Raw genomic sequence first — 23,298 nt, 5'->3', positions numbered from 1 at the left:
TACTACTAGCTTAAAAAGACAGTTGATGATTAAGTCTATTCAGAGCGAAATCTCACAAATGGAGTACTTAAGCTTATTAAGTAGAGTTGGCTATTTTTCTTTCCCCTAACAAAGAGCTAAAGAGATTAGGTAAATACGTGAATTTGATTTTGAAGATAACACATACAGATACAATAGCTTAAAGAAAAAGACATTTGATAATTAAAGTCTATTGAGATTGAAATCTCACAAATAAAGTGTACTGTACTAATTAAGCTTATTAACAAATGAAGTAGTATTTGGCAATTTTTATTTCAGCTAAATTACGTGATGATTTAGTATTGCTTCATGCTACTCTAGTTTAGCTTCTATGCTTAGGCACTTGTGACTTGTCATTAGTGAGTGATTTTAGGCCGTATGTAAATTACCTCCTGGACCTGGAGTATTATTTTTCAATTTAGCCATTTCACTTTTAGGGGTAAATCCGGGTTGAAATTAGGATCCATATTCAACCCGGATCCTTAAACCCTGCTTAACAATTCGATTTCTCATTTCTTCAGCCAAACCCCTAATTTCCGATTCCGTAAATTACTGCTATTTTCCCAATAAAATCTAGCATTTCTCCCGCAATGACACACTATTTTACCCGATTCATTACTCAATCCCTCACCGGCATCCCCAAATCCATCACACTCAGTCCCCGAATTGAAACCCCTCTGAAATGCCATAATCTGATTCGAAGATTCTCGGATACAGCTCAGCTGTCGAAGCCTTCCCAACCACAACGAGTAGATGAGATCGTTGACGAGCTTTCTGCTCTCACATTACTCGAAATATCTGACCTAGCCGAGGTTCTGAGGCAGAAATTGGAGATTGATGAAATGCCGATGATGGCGGTTATGATGCCAGTGATGGGATTCGGACCGGGAATTTCGGGGGCGAAGGAGGAGGAGAAGAAGGTGAAGACGTCCTTCGATTTGAAGCTCGAGGGCGGCTTCGATGCGGGTGCGAAGATTAAGATTATTAAGGAAGTGAGGGCGTGCACGGATCTAGGCTTGAAGGAGGCCAAGGATTTGGTGGAGAAAGTGCCGACTTTGCTTGAAGAAAGGCGTGACCAAGGATGAGGCCGAGAAGATTATCGGGAAGATGAAGGAGATCGGAGCTAAAGTGATCATGGAGTGAGGTAAAGTGGTCGATTCTCATGTTGTGTTCTACTTCAAAATGCAGTTGTTGTTTTTTTAATAATTTAGATTTAATTGATTCCACAATGTGATGGTTCCTATGGATACATGCTGAAATATGATGGAAGCAATGATAGATTTCTGCGGGAATATCCATACATTGAACTTGAAATAGGTAAAATTTTGAGGGGAAAACACAAACTTGCAGTATTTTCAATGTGATGTTTCCCAATTTGTGTTTGGCATTTCTTTAGAGCATCCAATATAAGGCGGACACTTCCAATAGCCCCGTCCCTTTTTTATCCACAACCCTAGTTTATTTGTCCGCGCCCACAAAAAAAGTGTCCGCAGCTATAAGGTGGACACTGGACACTTCCAATAGCCCCAAAATTTTTAGCCACTTTTCATTATATTTTTTTTGTTTATTTTAAATCAATTATAATTAAAATTATCGGAAAGTAAATAATTAGAAAACGAGGTAATTGAGACCGAATATTCGTTGTATTGGAAACGGTAAAATTATACAACGAACATTTAAAAACAATACAAATAAAAACGCCGCCACCGTCTACTCGGTGGCGGAGTCGGATTCCTCCTCCTCTTCGCCGCCCTCGCCGCCACTGCTTCCACTCGCCCCACCGGACCCGCCGACTCTCGTCGGAACGAGCGTATCCACGCATGCTACCAGCGTATCCGGGACGGCCGGACTGAGCAGACCCATCATCGTCTCCAATGCGTCTCGATCTGCATCGGTGAAAGGAGATTGGCTGGAATAGAAAGGGTCTCTGGCCGCGGATGGTTAAGCACGTCCAGGTTGGGTCTGTAATCTCCAAACGCCGAGCGGCTCAAATTCCTCTGAAAAGGTTGGGGCGTGGGACTCGACCTCCACGGCTGAGATGGAGAAGGAGTTGGACTCGATCCCCACGGAGGGGGAGTTTGACTCCAACCCCACGGCTGGGAAGGATAGCCGTCATATCCCGATTCGTCAGTGCCGGGTGATTCGTTGTCTCCACCGTGCATTTTTTTAGAGTGAAAGTGTAGAGTGTGAATTAATGGAGAGTGTTTGAAAAGGGTGTAAAATGAGTGGGGGAGGAGTGGTATTTATAAAGAAATTTTCGAAAATAATTAAAAAAAATAAAAATATTTTTGGGGGCGGCCGGCGCGCCGATGACCGGCGCACTATAGGCCGGCGCGTCCTCGCACCATTCTCGCCGGAGGGCCTTTCCCCCCAAAAATGGCGTCCGCCTCGGGGCGGACGCACCATGCACTATAGATCGGCCGGGCGGCCGGCGCACCGCCCCTATAGTGGATGCTCTTAGGGTGTCCACAATAAGGGAGCCCCGGCGGCCGTCGCGGAGTCGGGGCGGGGAGGGGCGGACAGCCCACAACCGAGTAGTCGGCGTGGGGTAGGGCCGCGGCTCTGCCTGCAGCTCCCTACTGTGGGGCACCGGCGGCCGGAAAACTATTTTTTTTTTGGTTTTTTTTGATAAAATATTTTGATTTGTGATAAAATAATGTAATTTGTGATAAATTAATGTGATTTGTGCCAACAATTGAAAAAATAATGTAATTTGTGGTTGTGGCTTGTCCACTATTGGGTTGGACAAATTTTTGTGGCTGTGAAAAAAAAAAGTGGCTTGTCCACCTTATTGTGGACACTCTTAGTGTGTGCTATAAACTAGTTCATGTCAATAATCATTTAACTAGTTACAGAAATAATGGTATAAACTGGTTGGAAATTGGAAGAGAGTGAGGTAAGGTGGTTTATCATAGTCATTGTTTTATGTTGTTCTACTTGAAAATGTGTCTGAATTTCATTTCTATACATTTTGGGCCCCATATAGTTGATTTGATTGATTTGTATGGTTGGAAGCAAGCAAGGATAGATTTATGTGGGAATATATATACATTTGATGAACTTGAGATAGGTAAAAGTTTGAGGAGAAAAACACAAATATGCAATGTTTTGAATTTGATTCTGGATGTTTCTCTAATTTTCGTTTGACATTTGTGTAGTTTGTGCTGTAAACTAGAGGATATCTGTAGTTACAAAAGTGGAAACTGGTTGAAATAGAGGCGGTGTCCCAGGCGTTGATGTTTATAAAGGACCAACCTCGCTGTGGAATCGTGTGAATCCAGAATAATACAGGTTCAAGATATTATAGAGGTGCTAAGTTCTCGTGCCGTTTCAAGATATTTGATGAGTCGGCGAAAATTTGATGTTAGTGATGAATGCAGGAAAATGGCAGATCACGACACAATGAATTTACGTGGTTCGATTTACTGAGGTAAATCTACGTCCACGGGAAGAAAAGAGGGCAGAGTTGTATTGCTTGATCTGTTTTCTACAGCTTACAATACAGACTTGCTATTTTGTATTTTATCTCTAGAGATCGAGAGAATGTCCCCCTATCTATCTGATCTAGGTTCTATTTATACAAAGGACCAAGATCGTGGCATGCAGCTATTTACTAGGTAGTGGATGTCGTGGAGATCGTGGCGATCTTGCATGGGTCCACTATCCTGCATGAGTTAATGACTGCTTGACACCACTAAATAGATCGTGGGTGTAGTGGAGGTCGTGGAGGTTCTGCATGAGTCCACTATCTCCCAGTTCGGTCGAATACTGAGACCGAACTGCTGAATTATTGCCGAGCAGCTTTTGCCGATCTGAGAGTAGAGCTTGATGCCGACCTGAGAGCAGAGTTTGATTGGTTGGCTTTTACCGAGCTGTAGGCTGGGGCCGAACTCTTTGGTTGTGCCGAACTGAACTCTTTAGTCATGCCGAACTGATACTCTTTCTTGGGCTTTACTGCTGTTGGGCTTGTTTAGTACGTACTCCATCACTACCCCCCCGGAAAGCGAAGTGAATTAGTTCGGCATTCTGAATAAAGGTACGGGGTAAGTTGATGTTTGTCCTCGGTCTTATGAAGTGAACTCTTCTTTGACCGGACTCGTCTTTGGTCTGATGAAATAAACATCTTTGACTGGACTCGTCTTTGGTCTGATGAAATAAACATCTTTGACCGGACTAAGCTTGTGTCCTAATTTGGCGAGTTTTATCGCGTGGATCGGACTTTCCCTTGTCCTAATTCAGGCAAGTTTTATCGCGAGAATCGGACTTTCGTTGCAGTTCGTTTCAGACGAAGTGCTTGATTTTTAAGCCGAATTGTGGTTTTGTATCCTCTTTAGAAGCTTTGACTTCACAATCGTTGGCTTATTGCAGTTCGTTTCAGACGAAGTGCTTGTTTAAGCTGAATTGTGGTCTTGTATCCTCTTTAGAAGCTTGGACTTCACAATCGTTGGCTTATTGCAGCTCGTTTCAGACGAACTGCTTGTTTAAGCTGAATTGTGGTCTTGTATCTTCTGTAGAAGCTTTGACTCACAATCGTTGGCTTGTTGCAGCTCGTTTCAGACGAACTGCTTGTTTAAGCTGAATTGTGGTCTTGTATCTTCTGTAGAAGCTTTGACTCACAATCGTTTAGCTTGTATATGTTCTAAGAAGGGGATCAGCCTTCGAAGAACAAGATACCTCAGTAACATTTGTAAGAGACGACACGCACAGAGACAGACAAAACGCATATAGACAAAACGCACAGAGACAAATAAAGACCAAGCAAACCAAAGAAAGCACATTGACTGAACAAGACTCAAGACTGACTGACCGGACTGTCTCTTACAAATGGAACTTTTTGAGGTTGGAAATGTGCCATGTTCGGGGTACCTGTTCTCCTGACATGTGAGCCAATTTGTAAGACCCTTTGCCGAGGACTTCTGACACCCGATACGGACCTTCCCATGTGGGTTCGAGTTTGCCCAGCTTTTCTGCTCGGCTTACTTCGTTGTTTCTCAAGACGAGATCTCCCACTTGAAATTGTAGCTTCTTCACCCTTTGGTTGTAATACCGGGCTACTTGCTCCTTGTACTTGGCTGCTTTTATGCATGCCAATTCTCTTCTTTCTTCGGCAAGATCTAGCTCGGCTCTCAGTCCGTCGTCATTCATTTCTGAGGAGAAATTTAGAGTTCGGGGACTGGGTACGCCGATCTCCACCGGAATCACGGCTTCAGTGCCGTACACAAGACTGTACGGAGTTTCACCGTTGGAGGTTGTGGGTGTAGTTCGGTAGGACCATAGGACTTGAGGGAGATTTTCTACCCATTGTCCTTTGGCTTGTTCTAACCGAGCTTTTAACCCTTTCACCAGGATACGATTTGTTACCTCCGTTTGTCCGTTTGCTTGTGGATGAGAGACCGAAGTGAACCGCTGTTGAATATTCAGCTCTTGGCACCAATTCTTGAACGTCTTGTCGGTGAACTGAGTCCCGTTATCCGAGATGAGGATGTGGGGTATGCCAAATCGGCACACTATGTTCTTCCAGACGAAATCCAATGCCTTCGAGCTCGTTATCGTAGCTAATGGTTCAGCTTCCACCCACTTCGTAAAGTAGTCCACGGCAACGATTAGGAATTTCATTTGCCGAGGAGCTTGAGGAAGTGGTCCCACTATGTCTATGCCCCATTGCATGAAAGGCCAAGGGCTTTGCATAGTGAATAGATCGGTCTGCGGCATCCTTGGGATATTTGCATGGATTTGGCACTTCGGGCATGTCTTGACGAGCTGCACTGCTTCTTGTACCAAGGTTGGCCAATAATATCCCCATCTTAGAACTTTTTTAGCTAAAGCTCTAGCTCCGATGTGGCTGCCGCACGATCCTTCATGAACTTCTCTGAGGATGTAGTCCGTCTCTTCTGGTCCTACGCACCGCAATAACGGCTGGAGGTAAGACTTTCTAAAGAGGACTCCTTCATGAAGTTCGTACCGAAGTGCTCGGCATGTGATCTTCCGAGCTTCTCTCTTATCCTCGGGCAATTGTCCTTGATCCAGATACTGCAAGATCGGCGTCATCCAGTTCGGCGAGCTGGATACTGAATGTACCTCGGCTTCATCAATGCTTCGATGCATTAATTCTTCCGCCTTTGAGCTCGGATCTGAGGCCAACTTACTTAAGGTATCTGCTCGGCTATTTTCCGCTCTGGGAACACGGATTATCCGAAAATAGGAGAAACTTCGGCTGAGGTTTTGCGCTTTGTCCAAATACTTCTTCATTCTCTCGTCACGGGCTTCACTTGTACCCAACATGTGATTTACTATGACTTGTGAATCACAATGGACTTTGAGAGATTTGACGAGCAGACTTTGCGCTAACTGGAGTCCGGCCAGGAGGGCTTCGTACTCGGCTTCATTATTAGTAGTGGGGAATAGGAACCGAAGTGAGTAGGTTACCTCGTGTCCGTCGGGAGCGACGAGTAAAATACCAGCTCCACTTCCCATCCTGTTTGAAGCTCCATCTACGAATCCGCTCCAGCAGTCTGGCGGCTCTACTTCGGATTCCGAGGGCTGTGCTAGTTCGGCATTGGTAGAATTTTTCTGTTCGGCAATGACAGGGATTGCTTGATCGAACTTGGCCTCTGCAAGAAAATCTGCCAAGGCTTGTCCCTTGATGGCTTTCCGAGGTAGGTACTCGATTGAGTGTTCTCCCAGCTCTATGGCCCATTTGGCGATTCTGCCTGATGCTTCTGGCTTGGTCAAAACTTGCCGAAGAGGCAGATCGGTTAAGACGCATACCTTGTGAGCATAGAAGTATGGCCGCAGTCTCCTTGCTGCATTTACTAGCGCCAGAGCAATTTTTTCCAGAGGTTGATACCTTGTTTCTGGACCTCTTAATGCTCGGCTTGTAAAGTAGATGGGAAACTGCTTTAGGCCTTCTTCTCGTACAAGCACCGCGCTGATGGTTTGATCTGAAGCCGCTAAGTATAAGAATATTACTTCGGCTTCGGTTGGAGCAGATAGAATAGGAAGCTCGGCTAGATAACTTTTGAGCTCGTCAAAGGCCTTTTTCTGCTCGGCTCCCCACTCGAACTTTGGTGCCTTTTTCAACACCTTGAAGAACGGCAGTTGCTTTTCGGCTGCTTGGGAAAGGAATCGATTCAGTGCGGCTAGATATCCGGTTAGCCTTTGCACGTCATGTATGGACTTCGGCATTGCCATGTTCTGAACGACTTGAACTTTTGAGGGGTTTGCCTTGAGTCCGTCCTTTGAAACCCAACAACCCAGAAACTTTCCCGAATCTACCAAAAAGGTACACTTTTGGGGATTAAGTTTGAGGTTGGCTTTCTTGAGCACGTTGAGAGTGGACTTGAGGTTGTGCTCGTACTCCGAAGTGCTTTTGCTTTTGACGACGATATCGTCAACATACACTTCGACCTCCTTTCCAATCAGGTGCCGAAAAAGCTTGTCTACCATCCTTTGATAAGTGGCTCCGGCATTCTTTAAACCGAATGGCATCTTTTTATAAACGAAAATGCCGAAATCGGTAATGAAAGCTGTTTTCGGAGCGTCACTCTCATCCATCAATACTTGGTGATATCCTTTGTATAAATCAAGAAAACAGAAAATTTCGAAGCCGATCAAAGCTTCTACTTTTTTATCTATATTCGGAAGGGGATAGCAATCTTTAGGACAGTGCTTGTTTAGATCGGTAAAATCTATGCACATCCGCCATCCTCCTTCTTTTTTCTTGATCATCACAGGATTGGCCACCCAGGAAGGATATTTCACCTCGAATAGTACATCCGCTTTTAGTAATTGGCGGACTTCGTCATGGATGACTTGGCTTCTTTCTGCCGCAAAGAGTCTTTGCTTCTGTTTTACTGGCCGGATTGAAGGATCAATATTTAACCGATGAGTGATTACCTCGGGGGGCACTCCGGTCATGTCCAACGGAGACCATGCAAAGACATCTTTGTACTCCTTGAGGAGCTGAATGGTCTTTTCCCGGAGTAGAGGCGTTCCTGCGAAGCCGATCTTGACCGTTCTGGATGGATCATCTTCGTATAACTGAACGGTCATTGAGTTCGGCTCTGAAGTGACTTCGGTCATCTCGCTTGCCTTTGACTCCGGTTGCTGTGATTGCTATGCTTGATGGTGCCGAACTGATTGCTCGGCACTTTTAAGCGCAATCTGCAGACATTCTTTTGCCCTCTTTTGATCACCTCGGATGACCGCTATCCCATTTTTAGTGGGGATCTTGATGGTGAGGTGATAAGTAGAGCAAACGGCCCGAACTGTGTTGAGCCAGTCTCTCCCCAGGATGATGTTGTACGGGGACCGAGCTTTCACCACAAAGAACTCGATCATCGTATTGGAGCTTGTAGGTGCTTTTCCCACCGTGATCGGAAGGCTGATAATACCTTCAGGGCGGGTGTCCTCCTGGGCGAAACTTTTCAGAGGAAGTGGAGCCGGACTGAGCCGAGCTGGATCCACTTCCATTTTATCGAAACATTCTTTAAAAAGAATGCTGACTGACGCTCCTGTATCCACAAATACTCTGTGGATCAGTTTGTTTGCCACTCCGGCTTGAATGACAATAGCGTCTTGGTGAGGAGAGATGGCTGGGACGGGATCGGCGTCTGAAAATGTAATCACTTCGTCTTTCTTCAGCCTTTTATGTGTTGGCTCCTCTTGATTGGAACCTCTGCGTTCTGCTTTTAGGGACGACTTAGTCTTCCCGGCAGGGAGAGCATCAATAGTCAGGATTACTCCATCATATTGCGGCTCGTCGTCGTCTTCGGGATCCTCATGCCTTTTCGGATCCTGAGGATTGCAGTTCGCACCTCTCTGCCTTTTGTTCTTTTTCGGCTGCTTGCTTTGGTATTTTTTTAACGTTCCTGTTTTCACAAGAACATCAATACCTGCAGCCAAATCTCGGCACTCCTCGGTATCGTGACCGTGGGTTTGATGGAAGGAGCAATATTGATCCTGAGGTCGCCGCGCGGCTGATTTCGTCATCCGCTTTGGTTTTTCGAACATATCGGAATGTAGTTCGAAAATTTCCGCTCTCGGCTTGTTCAGCGGTACGAACTGAGCGGGCGGCTTCTCGGGATTGAGACGGGGTCCCAATCTGTCTTGCACCGGAGCCCTTTGAATTCTTTCAAATGGAGTCCGGCGAGGATGCCCCTGATCGCTATGATCGGGCTTCCTTCTGTCTCCTCGGGACGATGAGCTGTCTAACGACCGTTTGCGACGGTCTGCCTCATCGGCCCGGGAGTACTGGTCCGCAATGTCCCACATCTCTTGAGCTGTTTGCGGACTGCATTCCACGAGCTTTCTGTAGAGAGCTCCGGGCTGGATTCCATTTTGGAATGCCGAAATGACAAGTAGATCGTTGAGATCATCTACTTGTAGGCATTCCTTGTGGAATCTCGTCAGGAAGTCGCTGATCTTTTCGTCGCGACCTTGACGTATAGAAAGCAGCTGAGCCGAAGTAATTCGGGCTTCCGCTTTCTGAAAGAACCTCCTGTGGAAAGCATCCATTAGATCTCGGTAGGATCTAATGCTGCCTTGAGGAAGGCTGTCGAACCACCTTCTGGCGTTCCCGATGAGCAGCTCGGGGAATAGCTTGCACATATGGACCTCATTGAGACCCTGGTTCGCCATATTATACTGATAGCGTCCCAGGAAGTCATGAGGATCCACCAACCCGTCATAAGTCATTGACGGTGTCCGGTAGTTCCGCGGCAAAGGAGTTCGGGTGATATCGTCCGAGAACGGAGTCTTTAATGCTCCGTACATGGCGAACCCGACATCTCTTCGGTACGGAGGAGATGGAGTTCTCCTGTGGTTCCGGTACCGAGGAGGAACAGGAACATGTCGGGGTTGAGGATTCTTTCTCCTGGAAGACACGTCACTACTGCGGTAGTGACTTTCATGCCTAGATGAGGAGGGAGAATCCGTCGTTGTCTTCTCCGGCTGTTGGCTCTTCTGCAGGAAGGTTAAGAACTCCTCCTGCTTCTCGGCCAAGAACAGCTTGACAGCTTCATTTAAATCGGGCTGTTGGGAAGACTCGGTGCGATGACTCCTGGAGTGGCTTGTTCCTTCTTCGTGAGAACCGGAGGTAGATGTCTCCCGAGGCCGTTTTTCAGACCTGCGAGCTGGACTAGCTTCCTCACGGTTATCACGAACGGTATTACGGGTAGTGTGTGATCTGGTATGCATTTTTTTTTTGGGGTGGAAAAAGGGTCAAAAATTCGCTTTTATCACAAATTTGGTTCTCTGTTTCCCACAGACGGCGCCAGTGATGAGTCGGCGAAAATTTGATGTTAGTGATGAATGCAGGAAAATGGCAGATCACGACACAATGAATTTACGTGGTTCGATTTACTGAGGTAAATCTACGTCCACGGGAAGAAAAGAGGGCAGAGTTGTATTGCTTGATCTGTTTTCTACAGCTTACAATACAGACTTGCTATTTTGTATTTTATCTCTAGAGATCGAGAGAATGTCCCCCTATCTATCTGATCTAGGTTCTATTTATACAAAGGACCAAGATCGTGGCATGCAGCTATTTACTAGGTAGTGGATGTCGTGGAGATCGTGGCGATCTTGCATGGGTCCACTATCCTGCATGAGTTAATGACTGCTTGACACCACTAAATAGATCGTGGGTGTAGTGGAGGTCGTGGAGGTTCTGCATGAGTCCACTATCTCCCAGTTCGGTCGAATACTGAGACCGAACTGCTGAATTATTGCCGAGCAGCTTTTGCCGATCTGAGAGTAGAGCTTGATGCCGACCTGAGAGCAGAGTTTGATTGGTTGGCTTTTACCGAGCTGTAGGCTGGGGCCGAACTCTTTGGTTGTGCCGAACTGAACTCTTTAGTCATGCCGAACTGATACTCTTTCTTGGGCTTTACTGCTGTTGGGCTTGTTTAGTACGTACTCCATCAATATTGGTGTTCATAACTCATGTTGATATTTGCAATCATGTTTGCGTAAGTCTTAGTTCATCTTTGAGGAATTTTTCTTGAGGTGCTTTGTAGATTTTTTGTGCTAATGGTGGATATTGGTGATGGAACTTACCTTACTCACAATAAGAATAGCATCTGGAAATAGTTGAAGGTTATAATTTTTTTCAAAGAGAGATCAATAATGGTTCCCATCTACTCCCAAGATGACTCTTAACTCCCGGCTCAATAATAAATTAAGGTTAAGGTCCAGAGCTAATTAGTTTCTCAAATGAGTTCATCTTTGTCTTCCTATTTTTTCAAATTGCGTGCATATATTTGAAGTTCTTAAAATAAGATTATAAAAAAAGTATACGGATATAAAGTCTTTCATAATATTCCTACGTAAGAATATGTTATGAGCATATATACAAAAATGAAAAGAACTTGGTTTGTAAATCATATTTTCTCCATACGTGTTCATGAAGACTGGAGAGTATGCATTCTACCATTTTTGAACAGGATTTTTTATAGTTCACTGTAACACCAGTAACTGCTAGTAATTTCTAGGAGTATAAATTTTCAATTGTCAAGAGCATTTGAAAGATTATTAAAAGTAAATAAAAAACAATGTTAAGAATTTGGATTCCACCAACTTAATAAAGAATTCTAATTAATCGTGATTTTATCTAACTAATAGTGTGTGAGAATTCAATAAAAATACTCCTATAGTATATTTGTCCTTTAAAAATAGTGTTCCCTTCGTTCCAACTTAAATGAGACATTTCTACTTTAGCACAAGAATTTATATAATGGTATTTAGTAAATTAAATTATAAATACTAAAGTACTATGAAAGAGAATAAATTAAGTAAAAGAAAATAAAGAATGAGAGGGATAATTGTTATGAAAAGAGACAATGTCTCACTTAAGCTATGACATCTCAGAAATACAAATCATTTATATTTGTCCATGAAAATGTCAATCTCAATTTTTTAGTAACAATATTTCAAATTTTTATTAAAATTGAACAACTAAAATTGGAGTATTTTTTGGATAGCAAGTTAAGTAGTTATTTTAAAGAAATATTGGTGCCTCCCACACAGAGAAGCAGTACATGTGTGCGTAAAGATTTGAATTTTGAGCTCTGAAGAATTAGTGCAATTCCCAAATTGCATGTAATCAGAAAGGAACGACAGTTAATTTGATTAGTGATTGGCGCTGAAACTATTAAGCACCTGAGATCCATGGCGGCGGACTGGCAGTGGGAGAACGCGGCCGCCGGATCCGCCGCTGGCCTCGCCACTGTCAGTTTCACTCACCCGCTCGACGTCGTCCGCACTCGATTCCAAGGTCTCGCAATTACTCTTAATTTCAATTTCATCGATTAGGTATCGAATAATAAACCTTGCTTTTTTACATTTTGTCTTCAGCGAACGACGGTCGCTTACTGCACCTACCTACCTATAAGAACTCTCCTCACGCTCTATTCACCATTGCTCGCACCGAGGTTTGTTTCCATAGCTTAATCCATATTTGCATAATCCAATTCAAACACTTTCTTATTTCATTCATAAAGATGATGATGTTTTAATAGGCATTGCATTGTATTATGGTTCAGGGTCTCAGAGGGCTATATGCTGGCTTTTATCCTGCCGTCCTTGGCTCAACCATTTCCTGGGGTTTATATTTCTTCTTGTAAGCCTCATGCCCATATTGTCAAAATTTCTTCTTGCTGGTTAGGTTAACTTATTGGGAGCATTTACTTTGAGTGATACGATTAATTTTGACAATCTTATCCTTCAAATACGCAATCCTATGTTTTATCAACTTTTTTGTGCTTAAGAGTGTCCATGTACATGAGGAAAACTTGCAGAAGCAATGGTCAAAATGCATTCTCTATAAGGCCAATTGAATCCTGGATTTATTTTTTCTGAGTTTCATTTTCCATGTCTATGCATACATGCTCTCATTGTGCAACGAATGTTGTTTAATCTTTTTTCTAGAGAAAGCTTGAGGATCAAATGCTTAAGTTCTTGTTCTAGAATTATTTTCTTTGTGAAAATATGTGTCCAGTCCTTTGAATTTTCACCTAATTAAAATCATACTATGGTATTATGTCTTCCTTCTAGGGTTGCTGTAATCTTATACTATCTCTCTAGTTTATATATGTTTGAGTCTGTCTCTTGGTTTTTTGCTGGACTACGAAAAAAAATATTGTGTGCTTATCTAAAGGTGCTGCATATATTTTTCGTCTAGTATTAATTTTAGCAAACAGCTTTTTCACTAATTTGTCTGCTGACATAGTGCTGTTTGAACAACCGCAATCTTTTATTTGATCAATAACCATTGCTGTCTTATTCATTTGCAGCTACAGCAATGCCAAAGAGCGCTATCTGAGAAGTAGAGAAGAACTGACCCCTGGTCTTCATCTTGCATCAGCTGCTGAAGCTGGAGCCTTGGTCTGTATTGATTTTCTTATTCTTAAAAAAATTAGAACAGCTATATGGAACTAAATACTTACCGGAGGAAGTCCCTAATGATACTCTTGTTCTATCTTCTATATTGGTTAGGCTATATGTTACTGTTATGTGTAAACTGAAGTTCAGAAAGTAGTTCCATTCAAGATTTTTTATTCAAGTTGACTTCTTGTGGCTAGTTATGAGAGCTTTGAAACAGTCAAATCAATGTTAGTGATGCTATATGTTTCCATAGGCATTTGATTAGAAACATATATACAGTGAGGATCATCTGACTAATAAGTATAAAAATCATTTTCATGATGAGATTCGTAGTCAAGTAATATCATGATGAGATTCGTAGACAAGTAATATTCTGTAAAAGACTCACTTTGATTTCTTCTTGTCATCTTTCCAGTTGTCTCCATTTTGTAAAGTGAGTAAGCTGAATGGTTCCTCAACTCTCCTCAATTTCTTCTCTTGCTTAATGAAGTTTTATTGACTCTTCCAGGTCAGTTGTTGTACAAATCCTATATGGCTGGTGAAGACAAGGTTACAGCTTCAGACTCCACAGCAAGCTCGACCATATTCTGGCTTTCATGGTTAGCTTTGATCTTATACTGATATGTATATCGCGTTTTTGGCAAAGCACAGTCTTTCTTTATTTAGTCCTAAATTCTGGTATCGTTATTTTTAATATAATCAGAGATTGTTAGGGATCTTCAGCTTTCTTGGTTGATAGTTTTCTCTAGGTAATATTTAACTTCTTCATCGACTGAATTTCAGATGCTTTGAGAACCATATTGAGAGAAGAGGGATGGAAAGCACTCTACAAAGGACTTGGTCCTGGTCTGTTTCTGGTAAGGCCTTTTTTCCCTTTCTGTTTTTGATATATTTTCTTGTTTGTAATTGTCTACTGATATGACTCTTATCGTGAACAAGTTAGGCCTGAATAACTTAATGATTTTGGTGCTGTTCAGCAGATTACACATGGTGCTATTCAGTTCACAACATATGAGGAACTTCGGAAAATGGTTATCAGATTCAGAACTACAGAAAGTGAACAAAGTTTTAATTCTGATGTTAATTCATTGGTGAGTATCTGATAACAGTTCGTTAACTTGGGGAGATATATTGAATTTAACTGCAGACAAACAGGCATTTATAGGTTTTGCTTCTTTCCCCAAGCTAACTGTATGTTGTTATGCCTTTGTATATTATGCTATCCATCAGAACAACATGTGTCATCATTTCCTTTGTAGAATATTGTAGTCTTATAAAGTAGCAAAATTTCTGTGTTCTTTTATATGTGCATTGAATACACCTCTTTCTTTTTTTTGTTACCATAAAACAGTAAGAAACTAGAAAGGTTAGTTTTTACTTGCAATTGGTTTATAAGACTCGAATTTTCTGGCATTGTGGTTACAGGACTCAATTGATTATGCCATATTAGGTGCTTCTTCAAAGTTGGCTGCCATTAGTACGACGTATCCATTTCAAGTAGGCACCCTTTTGAAGGGATTCATAATCTTTGCTAACCCTTCTCCATACTCGTTATCAGATTATACTTTTTTCTTGTTTGCTGAATGTTGTTGTCTTATGTCTTGCAGGTTATTCGAGCTCAATTACAGGTAAAAGTATCTTATCATTTGTAATTCGTCATTACTTCTTCAAACTGCTTTTAAGAGGCCGAGGACACAACTACACCAGAACTTAAATTCTAATCTCTTTACGATTGAAACCAATGATTTTTTTCCCCTGCAGCAACGCCCAACTATTAAGGGCATCCCAAGATATATAGATAGCTGGCATGTTGCCAAAGAAACTCTAAGGTAATGAGAACTCTACTGTTCAATAATTTCGTCTCAAACGTTCCGTTTAAATATTTCTGTGTTAAAATGGCCAGCTTCTCTAAAAGCGCTGCTGCATGTGCAAACATTTTTATAGTAATTCAAGCACAGGACCTTTCTATTAGTCATACTCTAGTACCATGTTCATGGTCTCCTCAGTCCATATCTTCAATGTTCCGATTACGCCATGGCACCCTTACTAGCTTCTTATCCTCTTTGATGTGCAGATTTGAGGGTTTCCGAGGTTTCTACAAGGGCATAACTGCAAATGTACTGAAAAACGCTCCTGCTGCCTCGGTTACATTTATCGTGTATGAGAATGTGCTGAATATGTTGAAACTGGCTAGGAGGAAAGATATCTGATTTCATCATTTATTCATTCTTTTTATAACTGAGATAACAATTGTTAGTATGGAGTAATTGATTATGCGTCAGTCACAACGGATTGCATTTCAATGATATTTAATAAAACTATTACACATGTTTGGATTTCTGTTTGAATCAACTCTGTGATGATAATACGGAAGTTGGAAGAACTTTATACGGGTTGAGTATTCCACTGGGATCTAGAACTTTCTTGATGGCTGCCATTACTTGCACCTGCATACCAAAACAAAAAATCCATTCAAAAGCAAAGAAATACACACAAGTTACAGGCTTTCGATACTATTATGCGCGTTCTTGTTCCGTTCCCATTCCTGTCCTCGGATAAGTGTCATCTGCTATCAAGTATCTTACCCAAAACGGAGCTAGATTTACTCTTTTTACCCAAACAATTAAAGAATTTGTATTATAAACAAGGATGGAGGGTATTTCTAAAAAGACAGCATAAACATAGATGGCCATGGAGTCTATGCTAGAGTGCTGACAGCTAAAGAGGGTTTTAAAACTTTTAAGAAGCAACAAGCAGCAAAATTGACCTTTCATTACTAACACATGAGAAGAAATGAGATGAGACTTACGACTTCAGTTGAATTGCTGTAATGAAGTTTATTTGCTTTCATCAGTCCAATGCCATGCTCAGCACTGATGCTTCCTCGTTGCTTAGATGTCCACTCGTATACAAAAGGTTCAATTTTAGCTAATATCTGGAATGAATGCAAATCCTTGTAAATGCAGCTCAGAAATAGATAATCTACAGATGGAAAAGGAATGCAGTGTTACATTGTCGTCATATTGTTTGGTTGAAATGTTCAGATGTAGATTTCCATCTCCCAGGTGACCATACGCCACGACATTTGCTGCAGTGCCTAGAATTTTAAATTAAGGATCAAGTTGAGCTCACGGAGAAGCAAAAACTCCAGCGAGATTATAGTTTGTAATTTACCAAGACGTTGACGCATTTCCTCTACAAGATTGTACATCTTTTCTGGGGGCAAAGACAAGTCATACTTGTAAGTAGCCCCTGCTTTCAGCAGAGCTTCAGGTACTCCCTGTAAATGTAAAAATGTCACCCAACTGAGCATTTTAAAATTATGCTAATAAAAAGGTTGACAGAAGTCTAAACTATTACCTCACGTATGCGCCAAAATGATGATGCTTGATTTATGTCTTGCGCTACAACTCCATCAGTTAACAATCCACTTTCTATAGCCTGAGCAAGGAAGGCTTCAAGCTTCTCCCTAGTGATATTGGGTCAAATAGCAGGGATCCAGTTCATCAACGAAAACTAAATACTCGCACATATCTATAAACTAGCATAACCAATTGCGTCTTAAACTGAGTAATCATGGCAGAAGAAACATTTAGACAGACAGTTGATGGCCAAAATAAGGTGTAGAAAAAATGGTGATATCCAGTCACAATGGTGAGACCAAAACCAGTTCTAGCAAGAGTGATGGTCAGACATAGAAACAGTGAAATTCCATGTTGCCAGGAGTCATAATCAGTTTTACAACAATGAATTAGTTGAATATCATGGCCACGGGTTCATAAAAGTAAAATTAAGTCAATTTGAATCCTGGGGATGATTGAAGATTTTAAAGCTTACTTGTCATGAGATTCCATGCTGCCAGTAGTCTCAATCAGAACATAGAAGTTGTGCTTAGAGGAAGGTAAAGGATCACGAAGACCATCTAATTGTGTCAAAACCTGTCAAACAAAACCCGCAAATAGAAGTTATACATGATGCAAACTATACAAACGATATTTTCGCTGCAATTGCAATTTTTTCTTAGACTTTGGCATTATTATTAAGATATAGATGTAATCAGGCGCCTGGTGATACATTAGAAAACAAACTAGATATTAATCCATGCGTAAGGTTAGATATATAGATAATGTCACTGCATCATACTTGACTGAAGCACATGATCTTGCTCATGTTCCACAGATCTTTTCCGATAGCTCTTTTACAGTATCCATTCAGGTTTTTACCTTGCAATACATTACATTCCTTTTTCCATTAGTCTTGGAGCTACATCAAGAATATCGTCTCACAAAGAGAACTACCAATGAAATTCCTTTGCATAGAACCATCCTCGAAAAGTAACATGAATAATCAAAAAGTAAAGAGGTTCTCATGCAGTGATCCTTCGTCCCTATCCCTAGTAAGGACTACATCAAATAAATGCAATCTTAAGCCATGAATTCACCAGCTCGATTATACTAGCAATATATAGAAGGAAATTTTGCCACATATATTATGAAAAGCAAATGTGGCGATGGCAAGCAGAGTCTGACAATCAGAACATGTAGAATTTTACACAGGATTTACATAACTCTATGAGAGTATTAGTTTCATCTAACGAAACCTTACCAGATCCATAGCATTGATATCCAAAAACTCGAATGCAGAAAGAATTTCTCCAAGCTTCGTCTTAGCTTCGACCAAGATTTTCTGTAAGGATCAGAGAATTATGTAAGGCATGTTCTCATCATCATTCTCCAGTGTAACACAGTAACTTGCCCACTCCTAATATTCATATTTTGGAGAATAATGAAATGATACTATAGTATAGAAGCATCCAAATATGAATGATTAAGAACGGTTAACATTAGTTTTCTTTATAATTTATCACATGTATTTAGAAACAGGAGTAGGATCCAGAACTATCTTTATCTGAAAAACTGAAGTTTCAACATCGTAATGGCTATGTATTTAGCTTTACCTGACAGCTTAGATAATCCTCACAAGCAAGAAAAGCTAGATTTACTGAAGGCAACTTTGGAGGGGTGAGTATCGAAACCTTTGTGACAATTCCTAATGATCCCTCACTCCCTACAAATAACTATAGTTTAGACAAGATCATTTGGCAGATCTTGATATTATGGTAAATCCAACAATATAGTCTTCACCTATAAACAAATGCTTCAAGTCATATCCTGTGTTATCTTTGCGTAAAGTACCAAGCATATCAAGCACAGTACCATTAGCTAGAACAACTTCAAGACCTGAAATATCAACCCATAAAAGGTATGCTCAAGAAATAGAAAAAAACAGGGAGTGCCATTAACAGAACAAAATAGTAGAATCCACACAGGCACATACGACCTAGAAAGAACTATGCACTTCTCTAGTTGTGAATAAGCCTAGTAAGAGGTACAGATACAGAAAAACATTCTGAAAGAGATCTTCTTAAATTCATTATTATGTTGAAAAACCTTCACAACGTTTCTCATGAGCAAGGTCAAAATATAGTTGAACTCGACATCCTCTAACCAACCCCTAGCATTAACCATCAGCAAGGCTTCCAAATCTGTTATAATTCTTCAAACTACATTTTCTCTCAATTAAAGTGCTTGATCAGATTCAACGTAGATGTTACTTTGTTGTTTGTACAAAGGAGACAGAAAAAACAGAAGACAACTCACCAAGAACACTTCCGTGAAGCGAACCATATCGGAGAAGGCGCAAGCCCCCAGCATTAGTTGAGATGTTTCCCCCAATTTGGCAGCTTCCTTTAGCACCCAAATCAAGTGGCATAATATATCTGAAGAAGAAAACACTTACAGTAACATGGATATGGGAAAAATCATTGAACATTGGAAAAATCATTAAAAAGGCTTCAGAAAGTTTAAATGGTAATTAGGAATTAATGTAGCAACCCCGCCCAATCCCCCAAAAAGAGAAAGGAGGAGACGCCCAAATTAAAGATTAATTAAACATATGTTAGTGATAGCATCCACCCCTGCAAACAATACACTAGAAATACTTCTCATTTTTGGAAATAAAAAGGACTTAGAACTTCAAAGTTATATTACAATTGAGAAGAATTGGATATCATCATTATGTTATACAAGGCGCCAGTCTTTAATAACAGAAATGTAATAAATTGAAGAATGCATTACCCTTCATTATCGAGAAACGACATCAAGTTCTCCAGAATGCATCCAGCCTCACATACCAGTATACCGCTAACCTATTTACAACTAAAAATGAGTCATCAATGCAAGTGCTAGCATAGATATCAGAGCTAATCTAGAACATTGATGCTTCTGGTTGTATTCTTCCTTTGTTCTTTTCCTGGTCCCCAACTTACTTCTGGAAGATAAGAGAAAAACGTATGGATGTTGAAATGAAAAACTGTTACCTTGTCAAAGGAAAGGATATTATTCATGGAGCCAATGTTGATGATCACCTGAAAGGAGATAGATATAAAGAGGGGAGGGTTATGCAAAATAGTCAAAAGATGAAATAACCATAAAAATTCTACTTATGTCACAGAGAGAACACATTTTCTCATGTCCCAATTAGAAGAGAAAGAGATATGTTAATACCTCATCATACACAGGAATACTTCCTCCCACAAGACTTGTATTTCCACCTTGCGGTACAACAGCTAAGCATCTGGAATTACAGTAATCAAGAATCTGAGAAACCTATACAGGGGAGGAAGATCAACAGTTATAGCTGTAAAGAAATAGAAGTTAACTTAGCCTGCCAATCAGAAAGCAAAGAGGAGAAACCAGAGTGCACAAAAGGAACCTTTGTTCATCTAAAAATTGTGTTTTGCTACAGACAGAAGGTAAAGCTTACACTAAAATATTAGTGTAAGCTCATAATTATTCCATCAAATATTAGGTATTTTCCATCAAAGGACACGTAAGTGTCTGCTCAGCAGTATTACAGATATAGATCTTCTGACTAAGATATAATTATTCCCTATTTTACAGCATAAAATTAAACTTAGCAGCGGGCAGAACTAAGAACAAAAGAATGCACCCAATCGCTAGAGTCAAGCCTAATAACAACTCGGTGCCTGAGGACTTTAGATTTGCTGCTAAGTGCCGTGCATTACAAACACAAGAAAATGCTCTTCAGAGTTAGGAATTAAGATGTTTGGTGGTAGTTATCTCAGAATAGTCTTCTGACTCTTCTCTGAGTTGAGACATCTTATCTCGTTTGTACAATAGGAAAACCCTTTAGTTCCACTGATTCGACATATAGTTATCTCTAAGTTCTATAGACTACTAAGTATGTGTATGTGACTACAGACTAAAACTAATCATTGAAATGAAGGATGTAAGTTTGGTAGTTGAAAAAGACATTAACCTCCTGGGTTGTCCGAGGTTGTAACATAAGCTTACTTGAGCCTTTGTACTTCCGCATCCAATCTGTGTTTGCATCATCCAGCTTTTCCTCATCCTGAACCACACCTCTCCCACCCAGTACTTTATTGAAATAGCTTATATCATCGGAATTTATTGTAGCAAAGGACTTGTTTCTCTCTGGTATTGAGGCAGTGGAAGCAAGATTTCTATGATGTGTTCGGATGCCACCACTCTGAAATTTAGCTAAGCAATTCAGGATACCAACAACAGAACCTCTGAAGCTATTTTTCGCCGAAATATTTCTGTGAAAACAATCATCTTGCATGAACTTCTCATAACTCCGGAGAGATGTGTAACTATGACCTGACACCCAAGACAATGCAAATCATCAGATTATACAAAAGAAATCAGGAAAAAAAAAACTGTTCATTATTCCTTCAAAATAACTGCATATAATGAGAGACCAACTCCTGATTTGCTTAAAATACTGAACAAAAGTCCATATGCTCAAAAATGGTGTGAAATTTGAATTTGATGTAAATGAGTGAAGTAAAACTACTTTTTGAAATGACAAAATAGACTTCCTAAAATCTCCCAAAAACTCATTCTATAATATGCACTATATATAAAAAATTACGCACAATTACATGAATATGAGCAGAATCTGAGTATAGTAGCACAGGTACCTGAGCTCGAAGGGCGGATGGAACAGAGCAACTGAAGGTTCGAACGACGATTGGATAGGTTCCTCGATGAATGTCTGAGTAGACGACTAGCTGCTGTCAAATACTTCATTGATTCTTGAAATTGCCGTCGCGATATGAAATCAGTGCAATAGCGATGATCGATTTAAATTCGATTCATGAGTGGGAATCTCTCGAATGATGCAATATGTCCTAATGTGGCCTTCCTCTGTTTGGTTAGTCAATATACTGACGTGTTCAGATAAGCTTATTCAAAAATTCCATACATTTTTAAATTCATCCATTTTCTTAATTAGTTCGAATTTACAAATTAATGGTTATTACTATTTCATTTCTACAATTTAGAAATACAATTAATCAAAAAATACTACTAAAATTCAAATAATTAAAGTCTTAAAAATTACTTCATATGTCCCATGATACGACAGAATACCCAAAGCATCTCGAGAGACCATTTAAAAAGATAATGTAAAATCAATTGTTCCAACTAGAGGTCCCCAAATCGAACCGAACCGGATGAACCGGCCCGAAACCGTCTCCGGCGGTTCCGAACCGGAACCGGAACCGGAACCGTCGGCGGCGGTTCGAACCGTGACCGGAACCGCCGATTCCGCCGGGCCGGTTCAGGTTTCCTATTTTGACGAACCGTAACCGGCGGTGCAAAACCGCCGGTTTCACCGGAACCGCCGGTTCAGAACCGGAGGTTCGGCGGTTCCCGATAACTTTTCAGGCTACTTCCGACCTACACATAGCCTTTTCAGAAACCGCCGGTTTTCGTCAGAAAACCGTTGACGAAACCAGCGGTTTCTTACAAAAAACCGGCGGTTTCAACATAAAACCGACGGTAAACCGGCGGTTCCGCTGGATTTTCAAAATTTTGAATTTTTTTTAAATTTAATCACAATTTTCCCCTATAAATACCCCCCCTCATCTTCATTTCTACTCACCATATTCTTGTGTTAATAAGAATTTCTCTTCTCAATCTCAATTTCTCTATTCTCCATCCTCATTCTCTCAAGTTGTTTACTTTATTTGCGCTCATAATTTACTCGCGTTGTTCACGTTATCATATTCACACAATCACACTACTCTCTATTCTCCACTTTCAATTTTCCATAAATATCAAGTCTTCATCTCGTCGTGGTGGTGATCGGGGCAAGGGAATTGCCCAAGATCAAAGTGATACTCGTCGTCGACGTGCCCCTACTAGATCACAAGTTGCGGAGGAGGTGGGAAGGCGAGCCGCTCTTCGAGCGCAAGTAAGTTCTAATATGTTTTTGTTTTTTGCTAATTCATGTTTATTAAATTCATAATTTCATTTTTTAAATCTATGTGTCTATGTGTTTTATTTTTGTGTTAGTATTTTTACTTAGTTGTATAATTTTCGTAGGAGGAAGAAGATCGAAATGTCGCCTTGTTACTTGCCCTCGCCGACGACGACCAACAAGGGGGGCATTCACATTCGGCTTCGCGTTTCGAATACGATGTGAATCTATCATCGGACGAAGGCGATGATGGATCGCATCAATTCCCCCCTTCTAGCGCCGGCCAAGTTGGCGAAAATGATGAGGAGGAGGAGGCCGATGCTCCTCCTGCTTCAGGACGACAAAAGAAGAAGATGCCACCAAAGTTGAAATCCGACATTTTCACCAAACATTACAAGAAGGTCCCGGTGGTAATTTCAAATCCTAATGATCCGACCACTACCGTGTAGATAAATGAGTTCAAAGCATATTGCAACTATTGCGATAAAGTCTATCCATTTGGAACCGGTGGGGGATATGGTACTCTCCATCGCCATTTGAAGACAAAACACCCCGTAGAATATGGGCATACTAAGTCCCAAAGCCAAA

General features: G+C 41.0%; 3 protein-coding genes across 8 annotated transcripts; 2 read left to right on the top strand and 1 right to left on the bottom strand.

Annotated features, from left to right (window-relative positions):
- The first annotated feature begins 387 nt into the window (after window positions 1–387).
- Window positions 388–12,145, top strand: LOC121774824 (50S ribosomal protein L7/L12-like). Of its 3 annotated transcripts, none has more exons than XR_006045032.1 (2): window positions 388–1,162; window positions 12,046–12,145. XR_006045032.1 is itself a non-coding variant. In XM_042171682.1 (1 exon), exon 1 carries the CDS (start codon window positions 609–611, stop codon window positions 1,101–1,103), a length of 495 nt encoding a protein of 164 aa, XP_042027616.1. In that variant the 5' UTR covers window positions 388–608; the 3' UTR covers window positions 1,104–1,263. The 3 variants fall into 3 exon arrangements, 1 of the variants encoding a protein (XP_042027616.1); XR_006045033.1 differs by lacking the exon at window positions 12,046–12,145 and adding an exon at window positions 3,177–3,187; XM_042171682.1 differs by lacking the exon at window positions 12,046–12,145 and having other exon boundaries at window positions 388–1,263.
- LOC121774822 (folate transporter 1, chloroplastic-like) lies at window positions 11,883–15,749 on the top strand. 2 transcript variants are annotated; one of them, XM_042171680.1, is made up of 11 exons: window positions 11,883–12,292; window positions 12,373–12,449; window positions 12,561–12,637; window positions 13,311–13,401; window positions 13,910–14,000; window positions 14,185–14,258; window positions 14,379–14,492; window positions 14,827–14,898; window positions 15,009–15,029; window positions 15,163–15,230; window positions 15,476–15,749. In XM_042171680.1, exons 1-11 carry the CDS (start codon window positions 12,187–12,189, stop codon window positions 15,609–15,611), a joined length of 927 nt encoding a protein of 308 aa, XP_042027614.1. In that variant the 5' UTR covers window positions 11,883–12,186; the 3' UTR covers window positions 15,612–15,749. The 2 variants fall into 2 exon arrangements, with proteins under 2 accessions (XP_042027614.1, XP_042027615.1); XM_042171681.1 differs by having other exon boundaries at window positions 11,885–12,292; window positions 14,382–14,492.
- On the bottom strand, window positions 15,593–21,647 carry LOC121774821 (D-2-hydroxyglutarate dehydrogenase, mitochondrial-like). Of its 3 annotated transcripts, XM_042171677.1 has the most exons (15): window positions 21,428–21,647; window positions 20,743–21,104; window positions 19,968–20,069; window positions 19,781–19,828; window positions 19,539–19,609; window positions 19,062–19,180; window positions 18,546–18,641; window positions 18,359–18,468; window positions 18,007–18,087; window positions 17,239–17,339; window positions 16,762–16,870; window positions 16,576–16,681; window positions 16,413–16,498; window positions 16,211–16,336; window positions 15,593–15,848 (listed from the first exon to the last, which is right to left on the bottom strand). In XM_042171677.1, exons 1-15 carry the CDS (start codon window positions 21,534–21,536, stop codon window positions 15,750–15,752), a joined length of 1,725 nt encoding a protein of 574 aa, XP_042027611.1. In that variant the 5' UTR covers window positions 21,537–21,647; the 3' UTR covers window positions 15,593–15,749. The 3 variants fall into 3 exon arrangements, with proteins under 3 accessions (XP_042027611.1, XP_042027612.1, XP_042027613.1); XM_042171678.1 differs by lacking the exon at window positions 21,428–21,647 and having other exon boundaries at window positions 19,968–20,037; window positions 20,743–20,980; XM_042171679.1 differs by lacking the exon at window positions 21,428–21,647 and having other exon boundaries at window positions 20,778–20,980.
- Window positions 21,648–23,298: the final 1,651 nt, after the last annotated feature.

This window comes from Salvia splendens, chromosome 17 (assembly GCF_004379255.2).
Source record: "Salvia splendens isolate huo1 chromosome 17, SspV2, whole genome shotgun sequence".
In the NCBI taxonomy this organism is placed as follows: Eukaryota; Viridiplantae; Streptophyta; class Magnoliopsida; order Lamiales; family Lamiaceae; genus Salvia; species Salvia splendens.
The sequence above is the reverse complement of the archived record's forward strand: the minus strand, read 5'-3'. Positions and strand labels throughout refer to the sequence as shown.

What these genes read in the sequence shown, in the direction of transcription:
- LOC121774824 (XM_042171682.1), top strand. Translation starts at nt 609, where the DNA reads ATGACACACTATTTTACCCGATTCATTACTCAATCCCTCACCGGCATC.
- LOC121774822 (XM_042171680.1), top strand. Translation starts at nt 12,187, where the DNA reads ATGGCGGCGGACTGGCAGTGGGAGAACGCGGCCGCCGGATCCGCCGCT. An exon ending in CGTCCGCACTCGATTCCAAG is followed by an intron (nt 12,293 to 12,372) that starts GTCTCGCAATTA and finishes TTTTGTCTTCAG; the next exon opens with CGAACGACGGTCGCTTACTG. An exon ending in CTGCTGAAGCTGGAGCCTTG is followed by an intron (nt 13,402 to 13,909) that starts GTCTGTATTGAT and finishes TGACTCTTCCAG; the next exon opens with GTCAGTTGTTGTACAAATCC.
- LOC121774821 (XM_042171677.1), bottom strand. Translation starts at nt 21,536, where the DNA reads ATGAAGTATTTGACAGCAGCTAGTCGTCTACTCAGACATTCATCGAGG. An exon ending in GGAAATGCGTCAACGTCTTG is followed by an intron (nt 16,499 to 16,575) that starts GTAAATTACAAA and finishes TTAAAATTCTAG; the next exon opens with GCACTGCAGCAAATGTCGTG. An exon ending in ACAGCAATTCAACTGAAGTC is followed by an intron (nt 15,849 to 16,210) that starts GTAAGTCTCATC and finishes TTTGGTATGCAG; the next exon opens with GTGCAAGTAATGGCAGCCAT.